The sequence below is a fragment of the Odocoileus virginianus genome, chromosome 9, assembly GCF_023699985.2.
Source record: "Odocoileus virginianus isolate 20LAN1187 ecotype Illinois chromosome 9, Ovbor_1.2, whole genome shotgun sequence".
NCBI classification, from domain to species: Eukaryota; Metazoa; Chordata; class Mammalia; order Artiodactyla; family Cervidae; genus Odocoileus; species Odocoileus virginianus.
The window spans coordinates 70621885-70640483 of NC_069682.1; the positions used below are offsets into that span (position 1 = coordinate 70621885).

Here is an 18599-nt window from a genome sequence, read left to right on the forward strand (position 1 = left end):
GTAACAAACTTGCTGAATTATCTTTGCCCATCCTGCTTTCCAGCATGAGGCCTCTTCAAACTGGTTTCAGAAATTAGATATAAGCAGGAAATCTTCCACTTGATGCTACTATCTATAATTTGCTGGTGAACTGGATTCTAGGGACTGACTTCTCAAGAATTTGGGTTATGTGAGATGGTCATTTTTGTTCCCCATCCAGAGTGAATATAAAGGCTCTTTGTGTCTCTTTGAAATTTTCCCTTATTGTTTCCCCCTGTTCTTCATTTATCCCCTGGCCCTAAGGTTCAACAATAAGTGGTTGAGATGGTTTTTACTGTGTGTCTAACAAGCTCACATAAAATCTAATGACATAAATAATAGTCAGCTGTAACCGAGGTCTCTTGCCTCATCTCCCCCGTGTCTGTTATAAAGGAATGGCATGTAAGCTTACTTGTGCGCACACACACACACACACACACACACGCACATGCTCATGCACTCTCTTAAAATTCCCCATAAAAACTCCACTTCTGAAATTATCCAGGATCTCCTTGAGTGGTTGGTTCTAAATTCCAGAGGCTCAAGAGGTTTATATATTACTGACAGCTCATGCTCACCCTTTGCGTTGTCCGGATACGCTGTCCTCAGGCTCTGCTCCCTTGCAGACCACAGCCCCATCACCGCATCGTTGGCATCGACACTCATTCACAGTTATGTGAAGGCCCAACAATTCGCTGACGTTTACAGGGCAATTCGCTGATGGTGGGAAGATCCCCTGGAGAAGGGATAGGCTACCCACTCCAGTATTCTTGGGCTTCCCTTGTGGCTCAGCTGGTAAAGAATCCACCCAGAATGAGGGAGACCTGGGTTGGGAAGATCCCCTGGAGACGGGAATTGGCTACCCACTCCAGTATTCTGGCCTGGAGAATTCCATGGGATCGCCAAGAGTCGGACACAACTGAGCGACTTTCACTTTCATTTTTGCTGATGGCAAAGGCAAAACCTGAACCTCTCTTGTTACTTAAGAGAAAAGACAAGTCAGTCGCAGTTGCTTTAATTCAATTATTCTACTTCCACAAACTTACACTAAAAATAAGTTTTCACATAGGTACAAAGACTTAAGTTAAAAGAATTTTTTTTTGTGGCACAGCAAAAGACTGGAAGAAATCTAAATATCCATGAATAGGAGTCAGGTTAAATAAATGGTATTGTATCCACCCTTGGCGCACTATACATCTGTTGAAAAGAATCCACTAATACGGCTCTCTCTGTGCTATTGTGATAGGTGAGGAAACAAAAACTATGTGCCTAACATGGTCCTGTAGGGTTTTAAATATGAGTATAGTTTACTGCCCATATTCTCATAGGAAGTTTCTGGAAGGATGCAAAAACAACCGTTAACTCATTTCCTCTGGGGAGGGAACTAGAGGGAAAAGATGTAACAGACAATCTGTAGGCCCCACCATGGAACAGCAAAATTCACATTTTTTTCAAATGCACATGAAACATTTACCAAAACAGAACTTCTGGACCATAAATTGTGAAGTCCCATTACATTTAAAAGGTTTCAAGGAATAAAAAGTACATACTCTGAAAATAGGGGACTTAAATTAGAAATAAAAGGAAGATTTTTGGAAAATTCGCAAATATCCAAAAGCAAAGTAACACACTTCTAAATAACCCGTGTGTGATGGTTAATTTTATGTGTCAGGAAGAGGGTTCTCCTTTTCTCTGCCTTCTTGTTCTACCCGAATCCTCAATGGATTGGCTGATGCCCACCCATGTTGATTAGGGCATATCTTCTCTACTCACTAATCTCTTTGGAGATACCTTCACAGCCACACCCAGAAATAATGTCTTATTAGCTGTCTGGGTAGTCTTGGCTGGTCTAAGACCAATCGTCCAAGACCAATGTCTTGGCTCAGTCAAGTTGACATATAAAATAAACCATCCAGAATATGTTTTTTTAAAACTCTCAAAACCAATAATAAGAAAACAATCCAATAAAGAAATGGGCAAAGTACTTCAACAGACCAAAGAATATACCAGCACGGCTGGAAAAAGAAAAGAAAAGCACCTGACTGGAACTTCCCTGGGTCCAGTGGCTAAGAATCTGCTTTCCAAAGCCGGAGGCACAGGTTCAATCCCAGTGTCTAAGATACTGCCACAGGGCTGCCGCAGGGCAACTGAGCCCATGTACCACATCTAGAGAGACGCCCTCACCCCGCCACAAAGAGCCCTAGGGCTGCAGCTGAGACCCATCACAGCCAAAAATAAAATAAAGAAATATTTTGTAAAAAGCACATGACTAGGGTGCTGATCATTAGTCAGAGAAATGCAGATTAAATCCTCAGTCAGACACACACCCCTTAGAATGGCTGTAATTACAGGACTGACCATACCAATGATTGGCAAGGATGCAGAGCAGCTAGAATCCCCTTAACCTTGCTGGTGGGAGTGTGAAATGCTACAACCACTTTGGAAAACATTTTTGCAGTTGCTTATGAACCAGTAACCACAGTCTCTTTTAACGAGAAAGCTCATGTCTATGCAAAGACTGATGAGTACTGATGAGTGAATGTTCATAAAAGCTTTAGTCCGGCCAAAAACTAGAATCAATCCAAAAGTCCATCTCCAGGTAAATGGATAGGGATACATCCACCCAACAGAGTGGTACTCAGCAACACAGAGAAATAAACTACCGATAAACATAGCAACGTGGATTGAATCTCAGAACAGTTCTGCTGGTTGAAAGAAGCCAGAAAAGTGTATGTTTGTATGTGTGTGGACATCACATACTGAGTGATGCCATTTGTTTAAAACTCTAAAAAATACAAACTAATTTATGGTAAAAGAAAGCAGACCTATGGTTGGCTGGGGAGTGGGTAGCAGGAGGAAGAGACTACAGAGGAATTACAGAGCAACCCTTGGTGCTGGATTTGTTCACTATCTTTATTGTGGTGGTGGTTTCACAGATGTGACCATATGTCAAAACTTATCAACTGTGCTCTAAGTATGTATGGGTTTTTTGTATGTCAGTTATACCTCAACAGTTGTTAAAATAAGTAAAAAAAAAAAAAAAATTAAAAGGGGAGAAAGAAAAAGAGTGAAATGACTCCAAGAAGGATTACTATAATTTGCTGTAGCATGTGTACCTCTGACTTTGTCCTTGAACTTTGACCCTTCATTGTCAAGAATGTATAAGTTTGGGGAAAGCTGCTTTTTTTGGCACCCCTAATAAATTGACTTCACCTAACACCTTATTGGGACATTTCTTAGGTAGCTGGTGTTTCCTCCTCTTTTTAATAATATTTGCCTGGACTTTAATGGGACCAACCGGTGTTTTCTAAGCCTCCACAGTCTTAGAACTACCAAATGAATCAGGATAAACTTTATTTATGACTCTTAAGCATCTGTGAATTTATTTACTGCCTTTTCCTCATCCTCCAGAAGAAAGTCTTTGCTAGTGTGGTGTTTTGGGGGTCTCTAATGCTATATCCCAAAAATTTGGGGGAGCTGGAGACAGCCCAGCAGTGCTACAACTCAAAATCACATCTTTTTTTATTATGTCCTTAGTCTGCTAAGAAGGTTTATAAATATTAAATAAATAAAATTCAATCCCTTGGGTTTTGGAGGGAAATAGTCCTTCCAGGGTAGGAAAAAATTAGTGGCTTGCCAAGTACCTTTAGACAAAAGTGTTTCTCCCTGCCACCCCAATGATCCAAGAACTGGCAATTATGGAAGGAAAGATGGAGTCCACAGGGTACATTTGGGAGCTAAAAGAAGCAGATGTAAGATGAGAAAGTGGGATGGGAGGTCCTCTAAGGTTCCACGCTGGTTTACAGTTCAGTCACTCTAGTGACACAGGCAGACCCAAATTCTAGTTCTGGCTTTATCGCTATGCAGGGTTACACGCTTACATCATCTCCATAAGCCTCAGTTCCCTCGTTAGTTAAATAAAGATAATAAAGTCTAATAAAATGCATTTAAAACTTCTGTGCTTAAAAACCAACACAACTTGGATGCTGATTCTGGAACTTAAGTCCTGCGGGGTGCTGACCACTTGTTCACTGTGGATCATTAGACAATTGCCCCAGGGCAAGAGCCTGGCAGCCTCTCAGCACACTGTGTCCAGAAATGCCACTTCAAAGAGAATTCAAAGGTGCCCACCCTCAGCCCTACACCTTCTCACTGGTCCTTGCATGTATGTAGTAGGTCTAGTCAAACCAAAACTCAATTTAACCCCTTTGCTGATATCTCCTAATTTCCAGCCCTGTGCTGGATGCTCTTGCCTTAGAATCTCAAATTGACCGATTTCTTAACAAGTAAAGCTTAAAGGACTTGCTTTTAAGATACATACAGAAGATGCAGCAAGCTGCCTAGGGACAAGAATGTAGAGAATTCTCCCCACACACCCCCATTCACCCCAAGGGAGGGAGTTTGATAGCCAGCTACATAGTGAAAAGTGAAAGTTGGTTGCCCAGTTATGTCCGACTCTCTGTGACCCCGTGGCTCCTGTGTCCATGGAATTCTTCATGCAAGAATACTGGAGTGGATTGCCATTCCCTTTTCCAGGGGATCTTCCCAACCCAGGGATTGAACCCGGTTCTCCTATATTGCAGGCAGATTCTTTACCATCTGAGCCACCAGGGGAGCCCAGCCAAATACACATATATGTTATTTTCCTCCTTCTGTTAGTTTAGGGATTCTCAGACCTTAGGGTATATAGACAGTTGTAAGCACAAAACTCTATTCACTGAAGCTGTAACTGCCCCACCCTCGCCTGTCTCCGATCCCTGCTCAGCTGTCCCCTTATCCACGACGTGTCCCCTATAAATTAGTGACCCCCCAGCGCTCTCTCTGCTCCTATCCGACTTGTCAGTTGTCATCACACATGTCCCCACCTGGCATGTTACATGTTTACTTATCTCTCTAATGTATCTCTCCTCCCTCTAGAGTCTGGGCGCTGTGGGAACCAGTGCCCGGAACCATACCTCGTCAGTAAATCTTTGCTGGATGAATGAATGATTATAAATGGGCATTTTAAGGAACTTTTTTTTTTTTAAGGAACTTTTGAGAGTTAATTTTGATCCTATGTGATCTTTGCCTTCACCACTGCCTTTGGGACCTCCCACTCTGGAGTTAGATGGTTCTGGTATAATCGTTCACAGGAGGAGACGCTCGGCCAGCTGTCTGATCTGTCTGCCCTTCCCTTTTCTATGCCAGGTGAATATAACACACACAATGGGCCTTCCACACCAGCAAAGGAGGGAGACACAGACAGGCCGCCCCGGGCCTCCGACGGGAAGCTCCGAGGCCGGTCTAAGCGGAGCAGCGACCCCTCCCCAGCAGGGGACAATGAGATCGAGGTAACTCCAGATGCTTCCGCCCAATTGAATGAATGTCACATCCACGTGTGGCTGGAACAGGAGGCGGGAGCCAGAGTCCTCTCCAAGTCCCTTGGAGGGCGAATGGCCCTTTGTGTTCACAGAGTGCAGTAACAGAGATGAGAAGGAGGGAGGAATTCAGCTGGCCACACGGAAGCACTGTTGACTGGCCAGGCCAGGAAAAGGGACCCTAGAGGTGGTAACAACCGATGAGCCACAACAGCGTCACCTGGGGGCCTGGGAAAACCCAGACTGTGCCCACCGCCAGGGCTTCCAAGCCAGCAGATCTGGGGCAGGGCCTGAGAAGTTGCATTTCCAACAGATTCCTAGATGACGTTGGTGTGGTGGGAGACCACACTTTGAGAACCTCCAGTAAAGATGACATTGCACAGTGGACCTTCCCCATTGGATTGGAGTGATTCTTAACCTCAGCTACTGGTTAGACTCACCTGGGCTGCTTTTGAAAATTCAGATGCCCAGACCTCCTCCCAGACTAATTAACTGGACATTGCAGGGAGTTCTAAAAGTTCCCTAGTGACCCTACTGGGTGTGTGTTGCACAGTCGTGTCTGACTCTTTGCAGCTCCGTGGATTGTAGCCTGACAGGCTCCTCTGTCCATGGGATTTTCCAGGCAAGAAGACTGGAGTGGGCTGCGATTTCCTCCTCCAGGGGATCTTTCTGAGCTAGGGACTGAACCCACGTCTCCTGCATTGACAAATGGACTCTTTTACCACTGAGCCACCTGGGAAGCTATAGTGACCCTCCTACGGCTTAGATTTATCTGTCTGGAGATAGGAAGCTGGCTGAAATGAATTTGCATTGTTTCTGTGATTCCGAGTTTCTCAGACAGTGGCTCTCAGTCTGGGCTGCACATAAGAATCTTCTGGGGACTTTCCTGATGGTCCAGTGGTTAAGACTCTGCCCTTCCAATGCAGGGGGCCCAGGTTCAATCCCTGGTCAGGGAACTAGATCCCACATGTTGCAACTAAGAGTTCAAGTGATGCAACTAAGACCCAGTGCTGCCAAATAAATAAGTTAAAAAAAAAAAAAAAAAAGAATCTTCTGGGAAGCTTTGAGAAACCTTCGTTCTTAAGCTGCAGACCGGTGCGGTCAGGGACCTCGGGGAGGGAGCCAGGCGTCAGTACGTTCACGCTCCCGCGGCTGTTCCGGCACAGCCCAGGCTGAAAGCTACTGTCGCAGGGCAGCTCCAGTCCTGATTATAATGAAGCAAGTGTGGGGCTACTGGTCAGCGGCTAACATTTCCCAAGCAAGCAAAAAACAACAGTGTGCGTGAGAGATGGAGGAGACAAGTAAAGCAAACAAATGCCCCCAGAACAGAGTGTGTGAGTCGCTCAGTCGTGTCGACTCTTTGTGACCCCAAGGACGGTAGCCCACCAGGCTCCTCCATCCATAGGATTTTTCCAGGCAAGATACTGGAGTGGGCTGCCATTTCCTCCTCCCGGGGATCTTTCCTGGCCCAGGGATTGAACCCGGGTTTCCCACGTTGCGGGTAGACTCTTTACCGTCTGAGCCACCAGGAAAGTTCATGTTATCTGTCTAACTGGTATCTATCTAAGGGAAAAAGTGGGCACATGCACAAGTCTGTACTTGTTTGCAGAAGGCAGTCATTTGTTGGCTTGAGTGTGCCCAGGGTATACATGAGTCGTGTTGGCAAAGCCTGGGTCACTGGCAAGGTATCCAAATGCAGCAGCATCACATCCCTGTTCACAATCCTGTACAAATCTGGCAGCTACAAATCTCAGCCGGCAAGCTCAGATATGCTAAGAAATACCATTTTCATCATTTCCTTAAAACCAGTGTCATTTTGACTCTGAGTCCCCATCCACCCAGGTGCTAGGGAATTCCATTTCATTTCTGGGGCCCTTCCCCCTGCCGGGATTATGTGAGAATCTCAGGGTTCATGTGGTCTCAGAAAACGGAATAATAGGGACTTCCCTAGCAGTCCATTGCTTAAGATTCTATGCTTCCAATGCAGGGGATGCGGGTTTGATCCCTGGTGGGGGAGCTAAGATCCCACATACTGCACAATGTGACCAATAAATAAATAAGTATCCCCCTGGTTAAGAAATAATAATAATTTTTTTAAAAAGACAAAATAATCGCCTCTGTTGTCCAGTGTGGCTTGGTGGCTGCTGCCTTTCTCGTTTTCAGTACCTGCAGTGGTCCCTGGAAGTTCAGCCATTCTCTGGGGTCTCCTGCCATACATTGGGCATAGAGATCCTTGGGGACAATACGGACTTTGAAGTACAGTAGCTACAGTCCTTTGGTTGCAAGCAACAGAAACCAATTCTGGTTAATTAAGCAAAAAGGAATTTACTGGGAGGAAACGGCATGAAGAGGAACTCATACAGCCAAAGTTACGAAGAATATTATCAAAGGCCATGCTGGGAAATTCAGAGAGCTTCAGGGTGCCAGCCCCCACTGCTGAGCGAAACATTTAAAATCCTAACACTATGTCACTTGATGTTTGATTCCAAAGAGGCGGCATCCCCTTGTCCTGGTCCTCACTTGTGCCCAGATGGACAGTTCCACCAAGACAGCATGCAATGGGAAAAGGAAACGGGATGCTCTTCTAAGAAGCGGGTGGGGGCTTCCCTGATGGCTTAGCGGTAAAGAATCCATCTGCCAGTACAGGAGACAGGGGTTCAATATCTGGTCTGGGAAGAGCCCGCATGCCGTCGAGCAACTCAGCCCTTGTGCCACGACTACTGAGCCTGTGCTCTGGAGCCCAGGAGCCACAATACTGAAGCCTGTGTGCCCTCGATCCTGTGCTCCGCAACTAGAGAGCAGCTTCCATTTGCTGCAACTAGAGAAAAGGCCTACGCAGCCACAAAAACCCAGCACAGCCAAAAATAAACAAATAAAAATTATTTTTTGGAAAGGGGGTGGATGCTGGAGACGCTAACAACAACAAATGGCCAGTATCAAGACATTTGCTATTTAGCCAGTATTCTCTGGTCGGACTGTACTAGTTAACCAGTGCTTACTAGTAGGGCTGTGCTAGTTAGCCAGTATTCACTAAGAGAGCAGGAGCAGTTGTTTATGGCTGGTGTCTGTTCCGATCGTCCTGGAAGGGGTTAAGTATTTTGAGCATCACTCCCCTCCCCTAGGGCTTCCATGGTGGCTCAGTGGTAAAGAACCTGCCTGCCAATGCAGGAGGTGTGGGCTTGATCCCTGAGTCGGGAAGATCCCCTGGAGAAGGGAATGGCAACTCACTCCAGTATTCTTGCCTGGGAATTCTTGTGGACAGAGGAGCCTGGCAGGCTGCAGCCCACGGGGTTGCAAAAGAGTCAGACACGACCGAGCGACTAACCAGCAACAACTCCTCCCCCGAGCTTGGTCAGCCTCTGGAGGTATCCCCAGCCATCTCCTCTGAGAGCTTGACTGCCCTGGGAACCTGCCACAGAGCATGTGTTCCCACTGCTCATGGCACCATTCTGTCCTTGCTTTTCCTCTAATTCTTAAAGCCACCATCTTCCAAAACCAAGGAGACTTTGCCCAAACCCTTCAGGGGGATTAGGCCTTTGTGAAAAGTTAGAGGAAAATGTACTGGCTCCAGGTTACCCTTGCTTTCTGCCCTCCCAGATGCCTGAGGAGTTTCTACCAGCTGGAGGTTGCAGAGCTATAGAAAATCCCGGAGAGCAACTCACACTTTAATATTTTTTAAAAATGTATTACGTCACTAATGTGGTTTTTGCTCTTGGTAGGGGACAGTGGGGGCAGAGAGACATTTTTCCATTAAACTGAGAAGGGGGTGGGGTGGCATGGAAGTGGGGGATTATGGGGTGATATTTTTCTAGGAACATCTGCTGCTTGATTCCAGAGTTAGTACCACTGGGCAGGAACAGTTGAAAAGGTGTGAGCTGTGTTTCACTGCCATGCTTAATATCAGCATGGAGGGTTTGCACGAGTCGCACCTCTTAAGTCTTTGGCACTGTTGCTAATGACTGTAGCCCACGAGAGAGAAATTAGGTAGAGAAGTGGAAAGAAGGAGAATTCGGAGTCTGTATTAGTTAAAATCCCTTGACTGCAGGTGCCAGAAACCAACTTGAGCTGGCTTAAGTGAAAAAGCAGAATTTATTTTAAGGATATGGGGATTCTCTTAGAACTCGTGAGCCAAGGGGACAGCCAGTGTCGGCAAGATACCGTAGCCAGAAGGTGGAGAGGCCAGGAAACGCATTTACGCCTTCTCGCGCCACGTTCCACAGCGTAGGTTCTGGAATCCCCAGGCAGGAATGTCTCTGCAATGTACAGGTTACTGGGCGCGGCTCTCCTCCGGGCCCCTCACTCTGCGCTCACGCTCAGTCACTCAGTCCTGTCCCACCCTTTGCGACCCCGTGAACTGCAGCCTGCCAGGCTCCTCTGCCCATGGAGTTTCCCAGGCAAGAATACTGGAGCAGGCTGCCATTTCCTCCTCCAGAGGATCTTCCCGGCCCAGGGATCGAACCCACGTCTCCTGCATTGGCAGGCAGATTCTTTACCACTGAGCCACCTGGGAAGCCCTCACTAAAGCCAGCTGAGAAGCCCTTGCTTCTCACTGAAACCAAGTCCTACGAAAGTCTTGGATCATGTTTCCCTCTCTCCAACCTCTGTTCCTCTCCCTCCGCAGAGTGGCCTGGCCTGGCCTCCAGATCATCTTGCCAACAACAGCCACCCAAAGACGATGAGTTTCTTTCCAGGCCCCAGTTTTGAGTTCCCAAGGAAAGGTTTCTGACCCAGTGGGGTTAGGGGCCCAGCCCTGGCCAAAACCCTGGTGGGCTAAAAAGTTAGCGTCATCAGCAGAATGGCCACCGCAAACAATATACCCACAAAAAACTAGGGCAGTGAAATAGAATGGTGCCCCAGAGAGGAAGAGGGACAGACCCTCTTCAGAGGGAATATAATCAATAAATTAAGGGAGTCTGCATTAAATTTGAAAAAATTCGTTGATTTTTTTAAAAATCCTCTTACCAAAGTATCTAAGTTTAACTGATCCAACCCAGTTGGATAAATTAGGGCTTAGCATATTTAACCCCCCATAGTGATTTTCAAACACTTTTTGCCTTGACCTATAATAAGAACAATACTTATTATCATGACCCAGCATATATATACACATAATTGTAAGCAGAGCAAAAATTTCACAATGTAATATTCAAGTCTACTAATTGTTTTGAAAACCTCTGTATTCATTGATCTTTTTCCTTTGAGATATTACCTTTCTCCTCACTTTTAAAGGCATTACAGATGTGTAAATACAACCCCTAACCCCCCAAAGAGTTTTCCAAGGTGACCCACTCAAGTTGGTAGACTAAGTAGGTGCCTTTGCTGCCCCCAGCACCAGCTACATAAATGATCAGTCAGCCCTTTTGTTCTTAAAAATAATGATCACCAGAAAAATTAGGGAAACCTACAACATGAAAAATTACGGCCAAGATAAATGAATAGGATAAATGACAGGAGAGGTAATTTAAGAAACAAAAGAGATCATAGAAAAATTCTGTTTGGTTTTCTTATCTCGTATCCACAAAATAAGAAGTGCAGGCTAATGGAAAAGAAACACTCAAAGGAAAAGCTACTGTAGATTTTTAAATGATAGACATAGAAAGGTTAGAAGAGAAAGTTAAAGACATCTGTTTTTTTATTTTAAAAAAATTATAGAAAAAATATTTTTAAAGTATAAGTAATATCAATTCAAAAGGTCTAATTTGACTGTTGGAAATTCCAGAAAGAGAGAACAGTGGGAGAGATGAGAGAACATTATTTAAAGAAACAGGATTGAAATTATTTGAATGCTGAACAGTATGAATGAAAAAAGACTACACCTAGATATATCCTCATGGGATTTGAGGATGCCAAATATAAAGAAAAGAGCCTTAAAAATCCAAAGAGGAAAAAAGTAAAACCTACAAACAACTGAAGATCAGTGAAACATCAGACTTCTCATTAATCATCCTGGATACTACAAGATAGAGGGATTCTTTCAAAGTTCTAGTGGGTATTATTTTCCAGTTGGAATTCTGCACTTGGAGGAACTTTACAGTAAATTAAAGGTATGATTAGATTTGTAAAAATACAGGAAGATTACTTTCTATGCACCCTCTTAGAAAAAGCAACCTAAGGATATACTCAAGCAAAACAAGGAAGAAAACCACTAAAGAGATTTGGGACCCAGAAAGCAGTGAATCTGACCCAGAAATGCAGTAAAGGGAGCCTCAGAATCCTAGCTATGTGGCAGCCCTAAAGATGATCCAGTCCTCGTTGGAGCATCTGTCACAGAGGAAGAGCATCTTTGATACAGAGGCTGTGGCTGAATTTGAGGTTCTAATAAAGACACCGTATTGGAAACAAAAGAATTAAAGCAGTTAATAAACTCCAGCAAAAATAAAAAGTTATTCCAGACAGGCATGATTCCTATGTGAAAAAACGAGCTATGACATGATTTTAATCAAGATGGAGTACAAAAAAGGAGAATACATATGACCTTAGTGGCGGAAACAGTTTCCTTAAAGTCATTCTGGAGGGGACTTCCCGGTGGTCCAGTGGCTAAGACTCCACCCCCCCCAATACATGGGGCCAGTGAACTAGACCTGGTCAGGGAACTAGATGCCACATGCCGCAACTAAGACTTGGTGGAGCTAAATAACTAAGTTTTTTTTTTTAATAAAAATAAATGGGCTCCAGAGTTATGACACTGGCTACATAGAAAAGGAAGTAAAATCCTAGCTCATTACTTGGCTCTTCAGTGAACAGTAATCACAAGATGTAAATAAATGCCCTTTACTGGCTACCAACTTTTAACATCAACGTGAAGACAGAGCACAGAAGACTTAAGATACAGTTATAAAGCCCAATGCACAAACCAGTTTATCCACATTGACAAGGCAAAAGTAAGGCTGAAGTTCAAATACTGGAGAGGGGAGGAGCTAGTGGAAAGGGTAGGGACACCAATATCCATATTTTCCATATTGAGTTTGCTGTTTTAGCCAAGAGAAAATATCCAGAGCTTATGGGAATAGGAAATAGAGTGGTTCACTTATGTGAAAAATACAAAATTCTGGAGAAACGGGGGAGATTACCATGAGCTAAACCTTCATCTTTCACAATGCCCAGTCTAAAGTGGGCAAATCACGGATTTCCCTGGGGGTCCAGTGTTTAAGACTCCACCTTCCAATGCAGGAGGCACGTGTTCAATGCCTGGTCAGGGAACTAAGTTCGTACATGCTTCGAGGTGCAGCCAAAAATTTAAAAAGTAGAAATAGAAACACAAAAAAACAAGTAAAGTTGGCAAATCAATAAGTGAAAGTATGTAATTTAGAGTTATAAAGGTAATCACCAGAACTGCTAAAAACAAATGCTCAGAAGTAGCTGGGCTTATGGTGAGTAGTCAACACAAAATGGTAGTATTTTATTTTGTCAAATGAGTTATATGATTTTTATTGTAGGTTTTGGACTGAATTCCTCCTTTTTTGAGCTTTTATGTGAAAGGCAAGAACAGGCATCTCAGTTCTGGCATCTGTGGGTTGACAGGGACCCCCAGGATTGGCCATCAGAATATATATTACACAGTTGAGGTTGAATGGGGACTCAAGGACACATCCATGAGTCATGTTTTAGAAATTAGAGATAATGTTTTTCAAGACATCTTTCTCCTCCCAAGGAGTTAATTTCTGCAGACATTAAGTCGGATGCAAGCAAATGTATTTATCTCATTTCTCTCCCTCTCTTTCATCCCAGCGTGTGTTCGTGTGGGACCTGGATGAGACGATAATTATTTTCCACTCCTTACTCACCGGGACTTTCGCCTCCAGATACGGGAAGGTAAGAATCATGTTGTCTCTCTGTCTCTCTCTCTCTTTTTTTTTTTTTCAGCATAACAGTTCGTCCAGCTGGTTTGTCCTGGGAATTGTGGGGGCAGCTAGTGAGGCAGCTTCTCCAAAAAATGCTGCCCCTTTGCATCAGCCCAGGTTTGAGAAGTCCTATAGAATTTTCCCTTGACATGTGAAAATTCAATCAGCTTCCCCCATTGTCTGCCTTGCCTTTTCTTCCAACACATGAAACAGTCAACATCCCCTTGATCAGATGTAAGCTTGTAGTCTTCGCCTGTCTCCCTTCTCCTAAGAGGGCTAGGAGATGCTTCAGCCAAACCCAGGAATCCTAGCTGGAAAGTGAGGTAAAGTACTTTTCTTCCTCCCTATTGTTTATCTTAGTATCTCTGGCAGATGAATTTAATTTTCCTCCCATTTTTCTGAGAGAAGGGGGAGACATTTTGTCAGCTCCAACAGCTTTGCAAATGTATCACCAACAAATTATGTCGAGGAACCAATTAGTTAGAATTTCAGGCAGATGCTGTTGGTGGACTGCTGGTCCATGCAAGAACCACCGAAAACTCCTTAAAAAGGCAAAACTGAGGGTTTCCCCAGTGGCTCAGTGGTAGAGAATCCACTTACAATGCAGGAGATGCGGGTTCGACCCCTGGGCCAGGAAGATCCCCTGGAGAAGGGCATGGCTACCCACTCCAGTAGTCTTGCCTGAAGAATACCATGGACGGAGGAGCCTGTCGGGCTACAGTCCATGGGGTCTCAAAGAGTCAGACCAAGCGACTGAGCACGCATGCAATGCAAAAATGAACCCAACCGCTAAAACCCAAACCCTGCCGATTCTTTGCATCCATCCTTCGGGCTTGGTATCAACCCTGCTGTGGATGCTCCAGATGTCTGCCATCTCTTCGGGGAGACAGGTAGAGGTGGGGGGCGGGGCTGTGGGGGACAGACACAGGATCAGCTCCTTCGAGTTAAGCGACCTGTCGGCAGCTGCTTCCACGCATGAGTGGGAACCAGGAGACTCACCAGCGCCTGGAAAATATTTCTGTTTCTGTTTAGAGCCCAGGAATATGATTTGACATCACCTCATGGCTTTTCCAGCTGCTCGTGTTTTTTATGAGGGTTGTAACAAGCTGGATGTGTAATTAGCAAGATAGATTTATCGTCTGCCGTTACGTTGTAAAGAATGTAAAAATGGTGTTGGTGGTGCAGAAACCTCTCGCCGAGGAGGAATGCCGTTAATATGTCTAGCAGTGCCTGCGGGAAATCCGGCATGCGTTTTTGGAGTGTGCACAGCTTAGGGAAAGGATGGCAGAGTCCAGAGCTGTTGAAAGCACCAGAGCAGACTTGGCAGCTATTGCAAAAAAAAAAAGAAAGGAAGAAAGAAAATGGGCTTTCCCAAAGGGGCTGAAGTAGTGAGGTGCCCACCCGGGCTGGGTGTTCTGTGGTTCTTAACCAACCAAGTAAAACCATCTCCCCATAAGAACCATTCCTTCACTCTTCTTGCCCTTCAAGAGGTTCCACTGCTTCATGCAACAATTTGGTTTCCATGTAGGGCTTTGTAATCTTGGGTATGATTTTTGTGTCTGTGTCTCACCACCACTTTTTAATCCAAGTTATGCTCTTACTGCTGCTGAAAATTTGAGGGTGTGGAAAGCTGGAGAGGGAAAGTTTAAGAGATGACATGCATTTGTTTTCTGTGTCTATGTCTCTATTTCTGCTTTGCAAATAGGTTCAATCTGTACCATTGTTTTCTAAGGAGGATAGGATGAACTGGGAGACTGGGAATGACGTATGTACTCTGTGTATAAAATGGGCTCCCTGGCGGCTCAGAGGTGAAGAATCCGCCTGCCAGTGCAGGAGATGAGAGTTCGATCCTTGGGTCAGGAAGAGCCCCTGGAGAAGGAAATGGCAACCCACTCCAGGATTCTTGCCTGGGAAATCCCATGGACAGAGGAAACTGGCGGGCTCCAGTCATCCATGGGGTCACAAAAGAGTCTGACATGACTTAGCAACTATACAATAAAGTGTGTAAAATAGATAACTCATGAGAACTATGTAGCACAGGGAACTCTCCTCAATGCTCGGTGGTGACCTAAATGGGAAGGATATCCAAAAAAGAAGGGATATATGTATGTGTGTAGTTGATTCAACCCACTCCATTCCTGCCTAGAAAATCCTGTGGACAGAGTAGCCTGGTGGGTTTCAGTCCATGGGGTCGCAAAGAATCAGACACAACTGAACGGCTTTCATTTTCATGGCCGATTCACTTTGCTATACAACAGAAATTAACACAGCATTGTAAATCAACTCCAGTAAAAAATATACTCAGTAAAAATTAAAACAAATTCCAGGCTCGCTCAAGGCGGGGACAAAGCTCAGAGCTCTCTTCTGGGCCCCATGGCACCTGATCCCTGTCCGTCCTCATCACTAGCCAGCTCTCCGCAACCCGATCACCCGATCACCAGATCACCACCACCTTCCTCTACAGCTCTCTGGTCTCCACCCTCGCCCTTTCCAGCCGCCTACAGAGAGGTCATCCTAAAATGCAAGCCTGGTCTCTCCTCTGCTGAAAAATTGTCAGTGGCCTCCCTGCAGAGAAACCCTAACCCCAGCCTCCAAGGCCCTTCCCGAGCTGGCTCCTTCCCCTCTCCCGCCTCGTTTCCTGCGACTTGTCCAGAGTTGCTTGCTGTCCTCGTAACCTACCACATTCTCCCCCATCTATCCTAGGTTTCTCCCGGAATCAGAGCCCGAGGCCAGGAGGAAGTGAGTGCTGGTAGTTTAGCTGGGGGGTGATCCCAGGGGCCTCTGAGCAGAGCAGGGAAGTGAGGTGGGGAGGGGAAGGCGGCCTCTACAGGGTACGTGGATATTGGGTTGGCCAAAATGTTCATTTGGGTTTTTCCATAAGATATTAGCTATTAACAAGCAGTAGCTAATGGCTGCAGGTACCTGGGGCTCAGAACTATTGGGGACCTCTGGGAGACCCGGGAACAGCCTCAGAGGTGATAGCCCAAGGAGCAAAGATGATGAGATATTTATCTACAAATTCCCTTCCATCATGGGTTGAGGGATTCTTCTAGGGGTGTTAGTTCCCTGTCTTGGCCTGCCCCGTGAAAACTCTAGGGCAGGAGATCACAGGTCCTAACAGGAGAGAGCCTCTGCTTCCTGAGAGAACATGGAAGAGGGGCACACTGGAGGTTTCTGCTGTGATCTAGAATGTTCTAGAAAGTTGGTGTACTAGGTTAACTCACACTTATCTTTCAGTTCCCATTTTCAGTGTAACTTCCTCCAAGAGGACTTTCCTAACCAATCCCATCTCTTCCCATAATTCTTATTTTTCACTTACAATTATGGAATTCCCTGGTGGTCCATTGGTTAGGGGGCTTTCCCAGTGGTAAAGAATCCGCCTGCCAATGCAGAAGATGAGGGTTCTATCCTCGGGTCAAGAAGATCCTCTGGAGAAGGAAATGGCAATCTACTCCATTATTCTTGCCTGGGTAATCCCGTAGACGGAGGAGCCTGGCGAGGAACAGCCCATGGGGTTGAGTCAGACACAGCACAGCTGACCAACTGACATGCACACCAGTGGTGAGCACTCCATGCGCCCATTGCTGAGGGCCCAGGTTCGATTCCTGGTAAGGGGACTGAAAATCCCATGAGCCTTGTGACGTGGCCAAAAAATTAAAAACGAATAAATAAAAGTAATTATGTACTTATTCTCTGCCTCCCTTCTAAGTTGTGTGGGCCCTGAGGGCAGTGACCATGAACAATTTTTTATCAACCCACCTAAGCACAGTGCACAGACCAGATTGCTCAATGAATATTTGTTGGGAGAATGAATCGGGGTGGTCCTCTAGAATGAAAGCAGCATGACAACAGGCACTTTTTTTTTTTCTATTTTGTTCATTGCTTTGTCCCCAGAGCATAGAACAGTGCCCCCTACTTAGCAGGCATCAAATAAATATTTGGTGAATGAAGGGAGGAAGGAAAGAAAATAGTATCCAAACAAAAAATTCCTAACTGGGGGCCACCCGCCAAATTCTGCCTGCAGACATTTGTGTCTTGCCCCTAGAGTGTTAGAAAAAATGTGAATTTGTCGCCAACATTTAAAAAACCAGGAGATTGCACAGACCAAAATAATCTCGATGTCCAAGTCTTCTTGAAAAATTAGAAAATCTGGCAATCCTGCGTTCCCAGATGGCAGCAATCAGCAGGAGCTGAGTAGCTGCTGCCCAGTTAGTGGGGGTGGATGCTCTCTAGCCCATCCACGGCCCCACCTGGCCTGTTTAACCCATTTAGGGGACCTTCCTGACCCCACTGGCACCTGAGTTTCGGCATCTGTCCTAAAATTACAGAACCACAGAAATTAGAGCTGGAAGGACCTGGGAAATCATCACGTCCAGTGAGTCTCCATGGGACAGTAGGAGAAACTGAGGTCCAGAGAGAGTGAGGTCACCCAGAGGATAACAAGAGGCACACCGCAGGCTCATTTGCCTCCCTGGGTACTTGCACAAGGTCCAGGGAAAACTAAGGTGAGATGCTCTTGGAGACCCCAGGTCTCCTGTGCCATCATCATCCCTCTTCTAGAATCTTCCATGAAATTAGAAGACGCTTGCTCCTTGGAAGAAAAGCTGTGACAAACCCAGACAGCATATTAAAAAGCAGAGACATTACTTTGCCAACAAAAGTCCATCTAGTCAAAGCTCTGGTTTTTCCAGTAGTCATGTACAGAGGTGAGAACTGGACCATAAAGAAGGCTGAGCACCAAAGAATTGATGCTTTTGAACTGTGGTGCTGGAGAAGACTCTTTGAGAGTCCCTTGGACTACAGGGAGATCAAACCTGTCAATCCTAAAGAAAATCAACCCTGAATATTCATTGGAAGTACTGATGCTGAAGCTGAAGCTCCAATACTTTGGCCACCTGATGTGAAGAGCCTACTCATTGGAAAAGACCCTGATGCTGGGAATATTGAGGGCAGGAGGAGAGAGGGGTGACAAAGGATAAGATTGTTGGATGACATAACCACTTAACGGACATGAGTTTAAACAAACTCCGGGAGATAGTGATGGACAGGGAAGCCTGGTGTGCTGCAGTCCATGGGGTCACAAAGAGTCGGACACAACTGAGCGGCTGAGTCAGGCTGTCATCCCTCCCCAACCCCCAAGCCAGAAATGGCTCTTCGGGAACCAGACACTTTGGCTGAGATTAGAAGTCACGTCACTTGAGCCTGCCTTGATGGACTCTGAATCCTTTCTTGGCTCACCAGCCTTCTACCACAACCCCTGATTTATGAGTAGCCCATAACTTTGTAGGATGTTATCGTATGTGTCAAAAAGAGATGAGTGGGAAGGCCCAATCTGGTAACCAACTTCAGGGCCTCTCTAGATTCATGAATGTTACCAAATGCA

General features: G+C 45.5%; 1 protein-coding gene and 1 non-coding gene across 3 annotated transcripts in view; both read left to right on the top strand.

The window, feature by feature from the left end:
• EYA2 (EYA transcriptional coactivator and phosphatase 2) overlaps positions 1-18599 on the top strand; it is a 256976-nt gene that overhangs the window by 165001 nt on the left and 73376 nt on the right. For both annotated transcript variants that reach the window (XM_020887209.2, XM_070472728.1), the window contains 2 exons: positions 5206-5348; positions 13104-13187. In XM_020887209.2, the coding sequence (XP_020742868.1) occupies positions 5206-5348; positions 13104-13187 (227 nt within the window). The remainder of the gene's footprint in view (positions 1-5205; positions 5349-13103; positions 13188-18599) is intronic.
• TRNAG-UCC (transfer RNA glycine (anticodon UCC)) lies at positions 6259-6331 on the top strand. Its single transcript has one exon. It is a non-coding gene; the product is annotated as a tRNA-Gly (tRNA).